This window comes from Xenopus laevis, chromosome 2L (assembly GCF_017654675.1).
Source record: "Xenopus laevis strain J_2021 chromosome 2L, Xenopus_laevis_v10.1, whole genome shotgun sequence".
Classification (NCBI taxonomy): Eukaryota; Metazoa; Chordata; class Amphibia; order Anura; family Pipidae; genus Xenopus; species Xenopus laevis.
In genome coordinates this window covers 31,103,973-31,122,562 of record NC_054373.1, presented here as the reverse complement: position 1 = coordinate 31,122,562, position 18,590 = coordinate 31,103,973, and the positions used below count along the sequence as shown (strand labels likewise).

Genomic DNA, 18,590 nt, shown 5'->3' with positions numbered 1-18,590 from the left:
TACTGAAAAATGCCTTACCCTTTAATCATAACAGGGATTGTTTGTCCATATATTGCAATATATTTAAGTTGGCCAACTACGTCAAAGTCACCCCATATCAGGCCAGTCCTATACTCAAATCTTCATTGGAAGCAAAACCAGATTATTGTGTTTTTTTAATATTTACATGATTTTCTAGTAGACTTAAAGGAGAATTCAACCCCCCACGGTGATAGGTCACCACAGTCCCCTCTCCCTGCCTCCCAAGTGTTACCCTAGAATTGTGTCTTCTTCCTTCCCTTCAGCAATTTCCATCACTTCCGGCGCATGTGCAGTTGTCGCAAACCGGAAAACTGCTCCGACAGCGTTCTGACAAGCATTCTGGATAACAGGTCCCATTCCTGTAGTTGTACATTCTAATAATGTTACCACAGTTATTAGGTAACCAGAACCTGAGGGGCTATGTGCCCCACTCTTTAGAACTTTTACTCATGATTCCAGTTTTTATTGCAGACAGACTTGGTTATAACTTCCCTTCTCCTAAAGGCCATGATACTATAAATGAATACCACTCGCTACATCATACTAAGAGTTAACAAAACGTGTTTATCGGGAATAGTAGTTTCTGAAAGTTGTAACTCTCTCCATGCTTATTTGAGGTTCCTCCTATACAAACATACATGCAGATTAATTGGCTGTGGATCAAAAAATGACTATAATGTAGTGGGGCCTTAGATTGTAAGCTCCATGTGCAGGGACTGATGTGAGTGATCTATAATCTCTGTGTATTTGCTGTATAAATAAAGGTTAACAATGTTCTCATGCAGTCTTCAGTGTTTTATTAGTGTTGCCTGTCAGTGCTAGTGATCCAGCCAGTCTCTATCTGAGAGGGCAGTTGTGAGACTCGTGTGTCAATTGATGGACCATAAATGAATGAAACTTTAGAGGCTTTTCAGTCTCACCCTGACAACTTCTTTTAACTGATCCTCCGTGTTAATGACCTCAGACAGGTAATTTAGTTGTCAGACTGGCACTTGTAGTATCCGGGCCTGTTAGAACCAGTTAGTACATAAACTGTCAGTGTGTATGCAGCCTTACCAGTTGCACGATATGGATGGATAACAGAATACATTTATATATTTTACACTTCGCATTACACAGTAGGCTGTATATTAATTGGAAATATCTCCCCTATTTCATATTCAGTTGGGGTTATGTAGAAAAGGTGTATAAACTTCCAAAAATAAATATAATTGTTTTTTACGACACAAACATACCTGATTCCATAGATTAAAAAGGAAACCATGTTACTCTGACAAACCATTTCCCAAAATTCCCTCGCAATGCAGCCCCGCCCTCGCCTTTTCATTGTGAAGTGGAGCTTGACGTTCCCCTGCTTTTCATAATGGCTGGTGTTTATGTAAAACACTGTATTTATATAAGTCCAGATATGCACCTCTTCTATATAACCCAGACTGAATGTGTTCATGGCAAAAGGCGGTAACCATGATGGAAATCTGTATTTTCTGTGTGTTTGTCTGATTTATTTTGCCTTATTTATTTCTCCTATATAATTACTGATTAATTAAGGTAATGGACTTGGCCTACAGGGTGAATGATTTGCATTTCCAGCAGACTTGTATTATTTGGCAGCACACTCGGTTACATTATAGAATTCTTTTCCCTGTAGAATTATAGGCTCTCTTTCTGGCTGAGCACTCACCTTATTCATTCTTTGAAGGAGGCCTCCACTAGAGGTGCTCTGGAAAAGCTACAATATAGGGAACATTTAAAAAAAGCTTAAAGGAGAAGGAAAGTCTTCTTGCCCTTTGGGGTGCCAAATTTTAGGTACCCCCAAGTGAATGTATTTACTTACCTGAAACCCCAGGCTGGTGTTCCTATCAGCAGAAAACTACACTGGTCTGGGGTTATTCCAGTGAGCACCACGGAGCGACCCTCTTCCGGCTTCTTCTTTATTTGCGCGGCTGTGCATGTGCATTAGAGTGCAAAGCCGAACATTAACTAAAAAGTCGGCTGTTTTGTTCTACTGCGCATGTGTCTGCCCCGGGAAATTTGAAGAAAGAAGAAGCCGGAAGAGGATTGTTCTATGGTGCTCGCTGGTATAACCCTGGGCCGGTGCAGTTTTCTGCTGATAGGAGCAGCGGCCTGGGGTTTCAGGTAAGTCAATACAATCACTTGGGGTGCTTAACATTTGATCTTGATAAAAAATGTAGAGAGTGGAATAAAGAAATCAGAAGCTCTATATCTGCCTCATACACAAAAGCAAACATTTACTAAGCTTAGGAACAGTTAGACATTGTAATGTTCTCTAATTCTGTTGTACTTATGTGAGTAATTATGGTTTGTGCACAAGATATGAACAACGTACAGGTAAGGACTTGTTATCCAGAATGCTCAGGACCTGGACTCCATACCTTAAAGCTGGCCATAGACACAAAGATCCGGTCGTACGAATCCTCGATTCGGACCGTGTGGTGAGAGTCCCAACATTTGTTGTGCCATGCTGATCAATCGGACATGTTAGACAATAATATCTCTGCATGTATTGCCAATCGTAGTGGGAGATTGTCACCAGCTTTTGTCAGACATAAACTTTCGTACGATTGCTGTAGGGGGAGAACATCGGCTGATCTGTTCTTTTACTACTTTATTTAAACTGAAGGTTAGTGGCAGGTTGGGAGATGGGAACGTCCGATACAGCAGGTAAATCTGCACGTCTATGGTCAGCTTAAGTCTATTAAAAAAAACAAAAAAAAAAAAAAAACAAAGTATGGAAATAAATCATTAACAAATGTTCCTTTCTTTCTTCTACAGTTCGGATCGTTTAATAGAAGAAACCATAAGGTAAGAATCCTCAAATTTTTTCTGTCTCATCCTCTCATCTCCTGCCACATTCTTAGACTCAGCAGTGGATAGGCTTTTTATCCTGCTGTAAACAGTCCAGCCATGCCATTAGTCTGCAGTGTAAAAATGATAAGTTGTGCAGCTTGCAGATTGTTAACTATTTAAATGTAAGAAAAAATAACAATGAGCTTTTGTAAAACAGCTTTTGTAAAACAGATTTAGTTTGATAATAGCAATGGTTCCTCACTGATAGTTCATCTAACCAGGACTGAAGTCATAGTCTGCCCCTGTCATTTTCCATTTGTGCTTTTTGTTTTCTGTCCCTTACCCATTCGCTCCTTGACTCAGGAGTAGTATCAGCAATATGGCAGCGCACGATTAGAAATACAGTAGCTATAGAAATCTGCATCTATTTTACACGACTGCTGAAAGGTACTGTAGCCTCTGAGTCTCGAATATAAAATCTGTATCAGCACATTCCACTCATTTTCTCCTAACAGGCTGCATAGGTTATGGTGTGCACGTGCAGAACTGTCCCTCTCTGCATATTTGTATTAAAGGGAAAATATACTTCACCCTTGTTGACATGAGTTATGTAGAAAAGCTGCATAAACACTATCTGAACGTCCAGAAATAAGGATGGATTAAGGCTTGAAATACTTTGCTTTCCAGTGAATTTTTGCAGCTTCCAAAATGTAAACCAGAGGGACTTCAATAAAATAGAACAAAGTGAGGGAGGGGTTGTATTATACTGTGAGCCTAAAGGGGTGTTGAGAAATGGTTCATCAGAGTTTCGTGGTTCCTTTCAATCCACAGTATCGGGTATGTCTGTGCAAGAAATACATTTAAGAAATACATTTATATCTAGCAGTTCAGATAGTGTTTATGCACCTTTTATGCATAACCCCCAAATAATTGAGCTTGTGTCAAAAAAGTTGGATATATTTTCCCTTTAACACATATTGGGGTGGAGGGGTGGTTTCAATCTTTTCGAATTTCACCCATGGAGCTTCTAAACGATGCAGGGAAAAAACACTCGTCCTTTATACTGTTATAATACCATGAAGCCATGATATTATTAAGCCATGAATATCTTGTAAATTATATAGTGAATAAAGTACCCCCTCTTGTAAAATATAAGGATATTATAAGTTACCGAGGAGTTTCATGACCATATAAAAACACGAGGCCGAAGGTCATGGAACTCCGAGGTAACTTCTAATATCCTCATATTTTACAACTGGGGGTACTTTATTTATTATAATACACAAGTTTTAGGGAGTCATGTGACAGAAATGACATCAGAACTCACCGTTTATAACTGATGACATCAGAACGCACCGTTTATAAGGATATAATCTACAAGATATTCATGGCTTTTGTGTATTATATCCTTATAATACACAAAAGCCACGAATATCTTGTAAATTATATCCTTATAAACGGTGAGTTCTGATGTCATCAGTTAGAAACGGCGAGTTCTGATGTCATTTCTGTCACATGACTCACTGAAACTTGTGTATTATAATAAAAAAAAAAAGTACCCCCTGTTGCAAAATATGAGGATATTAGAAGTCACCTCAGAGTTCCATGGCCTGCGGCCCGTGTTTTTATATGTTCATGGAACTTCTTTAGAATGATATTCTAAAGACATTACTGCTGCAGGGAAAGCTTCTTTATCTGCTTATGGCCTCTTTAGCTGGCTGGGGCAGTTTGGGTGCATTTCCCCCAGATGTATGTGCTGGAGGAGGTAACACCACTGCCTTCAAAGCTAAACAGGGAAAGTCCTGAATTACGGAAAGCCCTCTCCCAAAGACTCCATTTAATTTTAACAATCCAAATTTCTAAAAATGATTTCCTTTTTCCCCCGTAATATTAAAACAGTAGCTTGTACTTGATCCCAACTGAGATATAATTAATCCGTTTCAGAAGCAGAACCAAACAAATATGTAGAAGCATAAAAACTTTGCCAGTAGAATGACTCACCAAGTTAAATGGGGGGCCCAGGTGCTCCTGCCCCAGGCCCTCAGCTCAAGAGAGCGGACAATCCGTATGTAGAAAAATAAAATGTTGGAGCAAGGCACTGAAGTAGGTCACGCATAGATCAGATTAATAATAAGTAAAAATAGAAATATTTTATTTGTATAAACAACTCATGCCTGACGCGTTTCGTGTCACTAGGACACTTAGTCATAGGCTACTTGATTGCCTTGCTCCAACATTTTGTTTTTCTACAGAAGCAGAACCAGCCTATTTGATTTTTTTAACCTTTACATGATTTTCTAGTAGACTTGAGGTATGAAGATCCAAATTACGGAAAGATCCTTTATCCAGAAAGCCCCAAGTCCCGAGCATTCTGTATAACAGGTCCCATACCTGTATTAAAATGAAAAATTATGTGATTCCCCAACCATCCTTGAAGTAATAAGAGCGGCTGTTCTATTATGGTGGGACACAGGTTGATATTCCCTTCAGTGCTGTGCTGTATTTATAGAGAAATGTGTTGGAAATGAGGGAAAGAATAGTGTATGTCTGTAATAAAGAATTGATTTGCTCCAGTGCCGGGAGGCTGTGCAGTGGAAGGTCAATGGCTCTGCTAAATGGTCAGGACTGATTTATACTTGCCAAGCTGTGTGTCATTTACTCAGGGAATTACCTCCGTGTGGATTTATGCAGGGCTTTCCTTATTAGATATGCTGTAAGTCGCTCTTAAATTCCATAACTGCTCTCAGCAGAAGAAATTCCTTTATAAGTAAAAATGTTCCCCAATCGTCAGGCTCTGCCTTTCCTAAATGTACAGCCCTTGCCTCCCCAACTTACTGAGCTTTGCATTTCAGATGCTAAAAGCACTTTCTCTCAGGATATATCCTAATGAGCTTCTATAATTGTCTCCCGTGGGGGCTCTTGGAATAAGCCAGCAGCACTCTGTGTATATGAGCTCTCTGTGTATATGAGCTCTCTGTGTATATGAGCTCTCAGTATATATGAGCTCTCAGTATATATGAGCTCTCTGTATATATGAGCTCTCTGTATATATGAGCTCTCTGTATATATGAGCTCTCTGTATATATGAGCTCTCTGTATATATGAGCTCTCTGTATATATGAGCTCTCTGTATATATGAGCTCTCTGTATATATGAGCTCTCTGTATATATGAGCTCTCCGTATATATGAGCTCTCCGTATATATGAGCTCTCCGTATATATGAGCTCTCCGTATATATGAGCTCTCTGTATATATGAGCTCTCTGTATATATGAGCTCTCTGTATATATGAGCTCTCCGTATATATGAGCTCTCCGTATATATGAGCTCTCCGTATATATGAGCTCTCCGTATATATGAGCTCTCCGTATATATGAGCTCTCTGTATATATGAGCTCTCTGTATATATGAGCTCTCTGTATATATGAGCTCTCCGTATATATGAGCTCTCCGTATATATGAGCTCTCCGTATATATGAGCTCTCTGTATATATGAGCTCTCTGTATATATGAGCTGTCTGTATATTTGAGCTGTCTGTATATATGAGCTGTCTGTATATATGAGCTGTCTGTATATATGAGCTCTCTGTATATATGAGCTCTCTGTATATATGAGCTCTCTGTATATATGAGCTCTCTGTATATATGAGCTCTCTGTATATATGAGCACTCTGTATATATGAGCTCTCTGTATATATGAGCACTCTGTATATATGAGCTCTCTGTATATATGAGCTCTCCGTATATATGAGCTCTCTGTATATATGAGATCTCTGTCAGTGTCGGACTGGGACACCAGTGGCCCACCCAAAAACCTTAGACCAGGGGCCCACTCTCAGTACTATTATTCTTATTCTCCTCACTCAACCTCTATTCTCCTAGTCTCTATTCTTTACATACTATAATCTATTATTTTATCTATTTAGCCTTTTTAAAATAGGGAATGGCCATGAAATAGGCCAAATGTTTAGCAGTACAAGGGCCCACTGAAACCTGGGCCCACTGGGAGTTTTCCTGGTATCCCAGTGGGCCAGTCCGACACTGATCTCTGTATATATGAGCTCTCTATATATATGAGATCTCTGTATTTATGAGCTCTCTGTATATGAGATCTCTGTATATATGAGCTCTCTGTATATATGAGCTCTCTGTATATATGAGATCTCTGTATATATGAGCTCTCTGTGTATATGAGCTCTCTGTGTATATGAGCTCTCTGTGTATATGAGCTCTCTGTGTATATGAGCTCTCTGTGTATATGAGCTCTCTGTGTATATGAGCTCTCTGTGTATATGAGCTCTCCGTGTATATGAGCTCTCCGTGTATATGAGCACTCCGTGTATATGAGCTCTCCGTGTATATGAGCTCTCCGTGTATATGAGCTCTCCGTGTATATGAGCTCTCTGTGTATATGAGCTCTCCGTGTATATGAGCTCTCCGTGTATATGAGCTCTCCGTATATATGAGCTCTCCGTATATATATGAGCTCTCCGTATATATATGAGCTCTCCGTATATATATGAGCTCTCCGTATATATATGAGCTCTCCGTATATATATGAGCTCTCCGTATATATATGAGCTCTCCGTATATATATGAGCTCTCTGTATATATATGAGCTCTCTGTATATATATGAGCTCTCTGTATATATATGAGCTCTCTGTATATATATGAGCTCTCCGTGTATATGAGCTCCTCAGCAGACAATCATATCCTCTGCAATAAGTGCAGGGACACCGCAAACACTCATTAGTGGAATAAATACTGCCCGGCCATATTGGATCCTTGTCATATATTACATTATACGAGTCCATCTTTAGCTAGGAGCATCTATATGAGCATCTGGGGCCCTGCACAGGTATGGGATCCGTTATCCAGAAAGCTCAGAATTTACGGATATGACATCTCCCGTAGACCCCATTTTATCCAAATAATCCAAATTTTTAAAAGTGATTTTGTTTTTCTCTGTAATAATAAAACAGTAGTTTGTACTTAATCCAAACTAAGATATAATTAATCCTTATTGGAAGCAAAACCAGCCTATTAGGTTTATTTAATGTTTATATGATTTTCTAGTAGACTATGGGCGGTGGTAGACGAGGATACTGCGGGAGATTATTCGCCCAGCGTCAAATCGCCTCTTCATCGGGTCGACTAATCTCCTCATAGTCGCCCGGCTAGAATGTAAATCGCACTCGGATCACTTTGGCTTTCCTAAGTCGTCTGAAGTTTTCTCACGAGGTAACTTCGGGCGGAAACGATCCCACTGATGATTTACAGTCTAGCTGGAGGGAAGGCATTTAGAGGAGATTAGTTGCCTGAAGAAGAGGTGATTTGTCGCTGGGCGACTAATCTCCTCCAGTAGCCTCGTCTGCCACCACCCTTAATGTATCAAGATCCAAATTACAGAAAGATCCGTTATCCAACAAACCCCAGGTCCCAAGCATTCTCGATAACAGGGCCCATACCTGTATCTTGTACTTGATCCAAATTAAGTTATATTTAATCCTTATTGGAAGCAAAACCAGCCTATTGGGTTAATTTATTGTTTACATGATTTTCTAGTAGACTTAAGGTACGAAGATCCAAATTATGGAAAGATCTATTATCCCCAGGTCCCGAGCATTCTGGATTATGGCTCCCATTCTGGATAATAGCTGTACCTAGGGTCCACTGAAGCCTATATAAAAAGTGAGGCTGCCTTTGTTTGCAGGCCTGTGTCTGAGCATAGGCGATACATCCCGGGCACACATTTAGCAGTCTGCACCCGATTGCAGCGCAGTTAAGGGAATCATGACCACTGGCAGGTCCGATGATCACACAACAAAGATCGAGATGAAGCTGTCCTTGTATCCAGCACTACTGAAAAATAGATTTTGTTGCAGGAGTCGCTTCCCTGCCGCAGAGCTTGTTAACTATTCCGATTGCGCTTTTCCATTGGTTGCACATGGCTGCCCACACTTACCTTGTTCTCTCTAAGTGCTCTAAGTGCTTTGTCTGTATCCTCTGGTGTCGGCAGCCTCCCCGATCTGCTCTTTCATTATCATCTACAATATTCAGTCTTTTTCCTCTCGCCTCTCTTGAGTGTAACCCGCATGGAGGCTCTTAAAGGAAAACTATACCCCTCAAACAATTTAGGTCTCTGTAAAAAGATATTGCATAAAACAGCTCATGTGTAAAATAATGTAATTAAACCATTTTCATAATAATATACTTTTTTAGTAGTATGTGCCATTGGGGAATCCTAAATAGAAAATCGCCATTTTAAAAAATAAGGGCCACCCCCTGGGATCGTAGGATTCACGGTGCACACAAACATACCAAACAAGCCATACATGTTAGGTCACATGGGCCAATTAACAGACAGAGTTCTGTCTTTTGCCTCCACCCTTCTTCCTGTTACAGTTAGAGCTGCAGTATTTCTGGTCAGGTGATCTCTGAGACAGCACACAGACCATCACAAAATGGGGGTTCAAAGCATTACTTAAATATATAATATATATATATATATACCAATTTGGTAAGACAATTCTTTAATATGTCACTTAAAGGGTTGGTTCACCTTTGTTAACTTTAAGTATGTTATAGCCAATTATAAGCAATTTTTCAATTGGTCTTCGTTATTTATTTATTTTTATATAGTTTTTGAATTATTTGCCTTTTTCTTCTGAATATTTCCAGCTTTCAAATGGGGACCACTGACCCCATCTAAAAATCAAATGCTCTGTAAGGCTTCAACTGTATTGTTATTGCTAATTTTTATTACGTATATTTCTATTCAGGCCTCTCCTTTTCATATCCCAGTCTCTTATTGAAATCAGGGCAGGGTTGCTATGGTCATTTGGACCCTAGCAACCCTATTTCAGAAATTGCTAACCGGAGAGCTGCTGAATATAAAGCTAATTAACTCAAAATTATCTCAGAATAGAATCAGCAATATCACACTCTAGACCAGGTATCCCCAACCTTTTGAACCTGTGAGCAACATTCAGAGGAAAATGGAGTTGGGGAGCAACACTAGCATGAAAAATGTTCTTGGGTGCCAAATAAGAGCAGTGATTGGCCATTTAGTGGCCCTATGTGGATTATCAACCTACATTGAGGCTCTGTTTGGCAGTCCACCAGGTTTTTATAGAACCAAAACTTGCCTCCAAGCCTGGAATTCAAGAATAAACTCCTGCTTTGAGGCCATTGGGGGCAACATCCAAGGGGTTGGAGAGCATCATGTTGCTCACGAGCTACTGGTTGGGGACCACTGCTCTAGACCATGCTAAAAATGAACTTAATGTTGAACAAGCCCTTTAATATGAAATAAGCTATCTGTTGCTTAAATATTCATTTTGGGGGTAAAGTATTCCTTTAATGCAATGGCCTATGTCTTACTATTTCCCTCACTGCTTGTTGTGATACTACAGGACGATTCAGCTGCATGTTTTGGTCAGTGCCGGGGAGAGGAGCTGTAGATGAGAGGCAACGCATGGCCGGGGTCTGAGAATATGGCCCGTGTGCCAGGCTCTTGTGTAGTTCTTTCCCAAGCCGAGCACATTCCTGTGTCGCTAAATACAGCTCCAGACTTGAGCCCTTCTCACTCAAATATATATATATATTCTGTCACTTGCCTGGCACAATGCTACGCTCCAGCGGGTACTCACACTAACTGCCAACTCCTACATCTCTCTCTCTTCTCATTGTCGCCAGCAATTCTTTCTGCAATTTCTCTCCTGGGCTCCCTGTCCCTACACCTTCTTGAGCCAATGCGATCCTTGTCCTGGTGGGATTTTTAAACCTATGATTAAGTGCTGGACGACGCAAAATGCGTAAGGCATTGATCTACTTTTTACCCTAAAATAAAGTTTTCAGTTTTTTTTTTTTACAAGCATGTTTGTGGGATCTGCGAATGCTGGCCGTTTTCTCTTTTGGTTGAATTTTTAAACCTGCCTGATTGATATCTGCTACATATTGGTCTGGAAGGCCTGCCAGAGGGCGTCATACACGGGCCAATATGCTGCCAACTCAGTCCAGCTTTTCTTGGTCGTGTGTGGCCACCGTAGCGCAAAGAAACTAATGTTGCTTCCTATACAGTCATCAGAAATGATTAGTTGTATTTAAAAGCAGGTGTTTGTTTATCCATTTATGTTCTCCACACTCTCTGGTTCTGACTTTAGAACAATGAAGCAGAACTCCCATTTTCCTTCTGATTTGTAAGGGCAACGACTCAAAGGACAGCCCCCTATTCATTTCTATGTGTTATTTATATCACCCTACCCTTCAGTTACTGCCATTGATTTAATCACATTAATAACCACTTTGTTTTTAATCTTTATTTTTCAGTATTGCTATGGCAACAAAAGAAAACATGACGTCGCAGAGGGGAATGATGAAATCCATTCAGAGCAGGGTGAACACCTTGGCCAGTATCCTTATGCCGTGACGCTTGCACTTGTTTGCATATTAGTCTACATATGACTTGTGTTTAACATTGGTCATATAGTGAAACCTGTTTTGAGGCCATTGGGAGCAAAAATCAAGGGGTTGGAGAGCAACATGTTGTTCACGAGCTACTGGCTGGGCATCACTGATATAGAGAAGAATGTCACTCCTATAGTAAAATAAAAGAATTTTAGAAGTCACAAAGGAGTTCCATGACTACATGAAGGCCGAGTGTTTTTATACAGGTCATGGAACTCCGAGGTTACTTCTAATATCCTCATATTTTCCAACAAGGGGTACTTTATTTATCATAATACACGAGTTTTCGTGAGTCGTGTGACGGAAATGACATCACTACTCACCGTTTATAACTGATGACATCAGAACTCACAGCTTATAAGGATATAATTTACAAGATATTGATGGCTTTTGTGTATTATATAAAGTATATATTCACCAGTACAGCATTTGTACATGAAACATACAGATTGCATATGAACACTGCAACTGGTACAGGAGATAAGGAGGGGTTTACTCATTAGGGCTTGCAATCTAAAACATCACTGGTGATGTTGCCCATAGCAACCAATCAGTAATTCGATTTCAACAGTCACCTGTTAGAAAACAAATGCAAAGATCTGGTTGGTTGCTATGGGCAACATCACCAGTGATTGTCCAATGTTTTACACTGCATGATAAATTGTGCTTTGTCCTTTAAAGCCCACTGTCTCCTGGGAGTAGCCTTTCCCTTCTCCTCTCATTAATATAGAGTAGGAGTGAGCTGCCCAGGGACAATTTGTTTAAAAAGGAAACATTGAGTGATTGATCCCATGACATCATGCTGTGCTTTTTCCCTGGGGGTTTGTAGCCCATCAGTATTACACCTATTGACATTCAGCTCTCTCCCATGGTACAATATATAGTGAATAAAGTACCCCCTCTTGTAAAATATATGGATATTATAAGTTACCGAGGAGTTTCATGACCATATAAAAACACGAGGCCAAAGGCCGAGTGTTTTTATACAGGTCATGAAACTCCAAGGTAACTTCTAATATCCTCATATTTTGCAACTGGGGGTACTTTATTTATTATAATACACAAATTTCAGTGAGTCATGTGACAGAAATGACATCAGAACTCACCGTTTATAACTGATGACATCAGAACTCACCGTTTATAAGGATATAATTTACAGGATATTCATGGCTTTTGTGTATTATACAGATATAATACACAAAAGCCATGAATATCTTATAAATGATATCCTTATAAACGGTGAGTACTGATGTCATCAGTTATAAACCGTGAGTAGTGATGTCATTTCTGTCACATGACTCACTGAAACTTGTATAATATTGTTATAAAATATGAGGATATTAGAAGCCACCTCGGAGTTCCATGACCTGTATAAAAGCACTCGGCCTTCATGTAGTCATGGAACTCCTTTGTGACTTCTAAAATTATTTTATTTTACTATAGGAGTGACATTATTCTCTATATCAGTGATGCCCAACCAGTAGCTCGTGAGTAACATGTTGCTCTCCAACCCCTTGATTTTTGCTCCCAATGGCCTCAAAACAGGTGATTATTTTTGAATTCCAGGCTTGGAGGCAAGTTTTAGTTGTATAAAAACCAGATGTACTGCCAAACAGAGCCTCAATGTGGGTTGACAATCCACATAGGGGCTACCAAATGGCCAATCACAGCCCTTATTTGGCACCCCAAGAACATTTTTCATGCAAGTGTTGCTCCCCAACTCATTTTACTTCTGAATGTTGCTCACGGGTTCAAAAGGTTGGGGATCCCTGCTCTATATTATCAGGCACTGAAGCATTCCATGAATACTGAGCATGGAGCTCCTTAGCTATTGCAACAGGCAGAACATTGATTCTCCTATGACACATGACATCACACTGCTCACATGACAGAAGACAAAATCTATTTACAGTTTACCTGGTCATTTATGAACACAGTGGTAGTGTGCAATTTTTGCCGCCAATCACCATGCATTCCCCCCCCCCCAGAATTCCAGTGTAATTGCAGCTTACAGGCAAGTGGTTCAAAGTGAAAAAATAGTTTAGTGTGTCCACAGCCTTATGCGTTTCGTGTTACAATAATCATAGGCTATGATTAAGTGTTTGTAACACGAAACGCGTAAGGCTGTGGATACGATAAAAAATTTTTCACTTTGAACCAATTGCCTGGTCGAAGATTGCCTTTATTGAGTGCCTGCTGCAAAGAATTTTTGGTTTGTCTTCTTCCCATCACGAGCTACTGGTTGGGGATCACTGGTCTATTCGGTAGACCCTATCCGTTGATTTATTATATTATAACCCTGAAATTATCACCACGTTCAGGGTAGCAGGAGCACCCAGTTTGGATAGGTGCACTTGAAGAGGCGGGACAGATGCAATAGCGCTTAGTGCAACTATAGATAAGTGCAAGGAGCATGTCTGCATACAAGTACCTTCCCGTGACTGCACTGTGTTCATAAAATGACCCTTGTAGCAGTGTTCATTTACCTATATAGGACTGGGAGAATTTAGGGCTGTCCCTGTGTTAGTGTTCCTGTCTTCTCCTTGGATATAGGAATGCTGATATAAGATGCTCCAGTGCCATGCCAGTGCATCAGATAATGATGTGAAGTGTATAGTCCATCCATGTTCTGTGCGTTTATTCCTCAGCCAATCATTCTACAGATCGCTTTCCCGCGCTCAACAGCCTCATCCAGAGAATTAACCTGAGGAAGCGCAGAGATTCGCTCATCCTGGGCGCAGTTGTTGGCATTTGCACTATTTTGATGCTGCTCTACGCTTTCCATTGATGACTGACACCTCACAGACTGACCAACCACAGCCCAGGGCTGAGTCCAGCTGCCAGTCCGAGTGGAGAGCGGAAGGCACAGTTGAGTGCACACAACCTGTAGATAAGGGAGCGGGATATCTTAAACCAATTTACATTTTATATTGGAAATCTTCCTAGCGCTGGCAGTATCCCCGTGTTAGCCAGCCCTGCACCACACACACCTGTAACCGTTTACTGTAGCCATGATGTATGTGGATATAAACATGTACTTCCCAGGGGGGGGGGGAGTTACACATACATTGTGCTATGCTGCTAACAGGCAATCTGTTCTCACACTGCCTTTTGTGTCTGATTGCCTGAACATTTAGTTTCATGCAAATTCTACAGTTAACTCATTTATTTACAAATTCATCCTCCCAATAAAAGTCAACATTGTTAATGTGAATTGCTTTAATATCTACTAACGTCACTGACTGGGGCTCATGGGAGTCAGAGAACAGAGATTAAGGTCGTTTGGTTCTATTCTCTATCAGACAAATAGGTCTTTCCTCTGTCTCAAATTATAAGCATGACCTCCCATAGGACACACCAGAACATCCGTATTAGGGTAGGACTAAACGGATGTTTTCGGCGCAATCTGACGCTCTTTGACAAAACGCAGGCGTCAAATCGGATGTGACGGAAATAAGGTAAGAGATAGAAATGTCGGATGAAGTCGCATCGTTGATCCGGCGTCTGCATCCGACTGTCGCGTCGGATAAACGATGCAACACCGTCCAACAATGCATTCACTTACCTTATTTCCGTCGCATACAATTTGACGCCAGAGTTTTGTTGCAGCGCGTCGGATGGTCCGTGTAGTCCTACCCTAAGTTACATGTTTGTAGGAACCTTGCCAGCAGTTAGTTACCATATACATTTGGGACCATCCAATGTCCCTCTTGCTAGCTGTGTATGAGTTGCTCTTGGGTGCACAGGTGATATACAGATGGACCTTCCAATTAGAGATTGACCCTTCTTGAGTCCGTAGCTGGTGGAAATGCAAGATTCTCATTGGCCATGTGAAGCCTCCAGTCCCAGAGAGGTGAAACTTCAATTTCAGTAGTAAAGCGTATAAACGTTTTATGGTGACCACAAAGTATTTCATCATCCATAAACAAAGAGCAGATGTCCTATTGTATTCCTTGGATACATGTACATATTGCATTCCCATAACAGCATAATCCAAACGAATACTACGGACATGAGTGGAGCTAGTAGCCTCCTTACTCTGGGAATGTGCAAAGCCCCCTCCCCAATTTAGTTGGCCCATTGAATAGGAAAGTGTTAATCTAAACAAAGTGTCTAATCCCAAAGCATCTACCTGTATATACCCCCCCTCTCCTCCTAATGGCACTTTCTCATTCGCCTTTACAGATCGCTCCGTAAATCTAATGATATTTTATTGCTCTTGTAATTATTTTCCCATTTTCTGCACCTAATGTGCATTTTCTGTCTGTAATAAAGAAGAAAGCTTTGTTATGTAATTTAATAATAAATTAGAATTCTACATATCTCCGGCTTCAGGGTTTTTATTCAATTGGGAGTATTGATTGCGTCTGAAAAGTTACGAGCGCGATTACAGCTAGGAGACCTGTTATCCAAAATGCTCAAATTCCAGATAACAGATCTTTCCATAATTTTGATCTTCAGGCCTTACGTCTAATAGAAAATCCTGTAAATATTAAATAAACCCAATAGGCTGATTTTGCTTCCAATAAGGATTAATTATATCTTAGTTGGGATCAGGTACAAGCTAAATCATTTTTAAAAATGTGGATTATTTGGATAAAATGGAGTCTATGGGAGGAAGGCTTTTCATAATTCTGAGCTTTCTGGATGAAGGGTTTCCAGATAACCTGGAAAATCATGTAAATATTAAATAAACCCAATAGGCTGGGTTTGCTGGCAATGAGGATTAATTATATCTTAGTTTGGATCAAGTACAAGGTACTGTTTTATTTTTAGAGAAAAAAAGGAAATAATTTTTAAAAATTGGATTATTTGGGTAAAATTAAGTCTATGGGAGACGGCCTTTTCGTAATTTGGACCTTTCAGGAAACGCCCTGGGCTGCCTCTTCTATTTTATGTTTTGCACCCAGACAAACTGCAAGTGTCGGAGTCAGAACCTGGTGTCTGTGAGTGCACCGACTCCTGCATTGTAACCTATGTCTGTTTCTCACCCCTCCCTCGGCATCCCATCATTACTGGGCAGCTCCATTATGAGCTTAGGTGCATATGTTTCATTCTCTGATAGAGCACATTGGATAGGTAAGTGCTGACAGCTGCTTTCTGTCTCTCGCTCCCCGTGCAGTGCAGGTTATTGGATCTGTATGGATTCAGGCCAAAGTGCTGCCGTGCCCTTTACTGCTGAGGATGCTGCACACTGAAAGTATCTGAATGTAATTACACTTAAACTGCCTTTTAGATGCCATTTCTGCTTTCACTTTCTTCCCGACATTTGTCTGGGCCCCTCCTTTCTTCTGCTTTAACTGCAAAGTGCTGAAAGTTTAAATAGACCTGATCTCCCAGATGCTGCATTATTCTATAGGTAGAACACCTGACACAGTGGAATTGAAGGCCAGAGAAAAGCTGAAGATATTTGACACTCTATTGACATAAAGGCTTTAAATCATACAAATCTTGGGCCGTGCAAACGGAATGTCGCTAGAACATCCGTGCCATCGTTTGCCAGAAGGGGGCAATAGCTGGGTTTATTGACTAGAGCTTCTAGACGTTATAACTGAATGTCATTTGCCTATGGAGATGGGAAAATGACATTAAATTACACTATAAAGTGACAATCCAGCACCTTTGTGGCTTCTTCATACTCAGAGTACCTGCAATAAGTGCTCCCATAAAAGGAGAAGGAAACGGTTAAAGGAGAACAGAAGTTTAACTAAAGAAGTAGCTAGAAATGTTGTACATTATGTTTTGGGTTTCTGTACCAGCCCAAGGCAACCACAACCCTTTAGCAGTAAAGATCTGTGTCTTCAAAGATGCCCCAGTAGCTCCCATATTCTATTCTGCTGATTCACTGCACATGCTCTGTGCTGCTGTCACTTACTGAGCTTAGGGAACCACCTTTAATCACTTGGGGGTGGTAATTTGTTAGGAACCCTCCATTGATTAGAAACACTTAAAACACTTAACTCAGACCCTGGGCTGGTCTTCCTCAACTCTGACTGGCAAGTCTTGTGTTACTACAACTGCCTAAACCATCAGACTTGAAGGTCCAACCTCCTTAGCGTGCAAAAAAGTATCAGTCATTCCATCATAATTCCAAGAATATCAACAAATACATATTCACCCCAAATACCACTCTAACTGACCTTCATGCTGGGCTTTCAGGTGTATCTAGGAGACCAACTGACCATTCTCCCTGATTCTCAACTCGTGAGGGGAATGGTGGCCCAGACCGTGGGGTCAGCTTTATAGTAGTTCACTGAGCCACTTCTGAAAACTATATTTCGCCAACAGAATAGCAGGTGGGCCTGAAGGGGAATTAGGTTGGGCTTGAGCGAGCGAGCGTCTCTATAATAAAATTATAGAGAGAGAAAAAGCCAATTGTTTTTGGGAAAGTCAGATTGAGGGCCGCCATTAAAAATCAAGGGGCCCGTACAACAACATTTTTGGGTACCACCCCAGCCAGCAAGCCCCACCCCAGATCCTGCGTAATCCACAACACAGTCAAAAGACCACACAGACATCAGCGCTAAAAAATTTAAGCCCCCCCCACGCAAGTTATAAAAACCCATTGATGGTCAGAGCCCCCTTATAAGTTTAAAAAAACTGTGGAACCAGGGCCCCCCATAAAAGTTTTTTTAAAAAAAAATTGGTGGCCCCCCTTTACAAGTTAAAAAAAAAAATGGGGCCCCAGAGAATATTTTTAAAAAAAAACATTGGTGGCAGGGGCCTATAGGTTATTAAAATAATACATTGGTGGCCAGGGGATTAAACAAATCACAGGTTGGTGTTCAGCTGTTCAGTTCAACTAAGTTGGTTCAGGTAAGAAATTATATCTGATAATGAGGGGGACTCTTTTAGTTTAATCTTTGGAGAAGTTGGGTGTCATATAAATCATATAAATCCGCTGTAGCATCACATCTGTCCCATGCGCCTCCAGTCTGACCGCCCTGTACTATCTAAATGAACTACAATAAAGTTTGCCCAATACTGTGTTAATCTGCCAGACAGTAATGCCCATCATTTATTCATTTGGTTACCAGTTTATTGATGAAGATTTTAGGTTTCCCATTTGTTGTACACTGAATGGTGTTACTGCTCTGAGATGATTCAGACGCTTAATGGTTTATCCAGCCGGTAACCTCGTCCAGAGACAAAATCAGCTTTCAGTAAATGAGGCTGCCGCCCCTAATTGCTTCAGGGGGAGCAAAGCTAAACAGACATCTTGTGGTCATACACTAGAAGAAAAGATTTCATCTGATGGTATTGGGAATCGACCTGCCAGTGGAGTGTAGGA

At 40.6% G+C, this 18,590-nt stretch overlaps 1 protein-coding gene across 2 annotated transcripts in view; it reads left to right on the top strand.

The window, feature by feature from the left end:
- gosr1.L (golgi SNAP receptor complex member 1 L homeolog) overlaps positions 1-15,621 on the top strand; it is a 51,462-nt gene extending 35,841 nt beyond the window's left edge. Inside the window, exons 7-9 of one of the 2 annotated variants that reach the window (XM_018244929.2) lie at positions 2,815-2,844; positions 11,162-11,244; positions 13,963-15,621. In XM_018244929.2, the coding sequence (XP_018100418.1) occupies positions 2,815-2,844; positions 11,162-11,244; positions 13,963-14,087 (238 nt within the window). In that variant the 3' untranslated portion in view covers positions 14,088-15,621. 2 annotated transcript variants of the gene reach the window in all.
- The last annotated feature ends 2,969 nt before the right edge of the window (positions 15,622-18,590 follow it).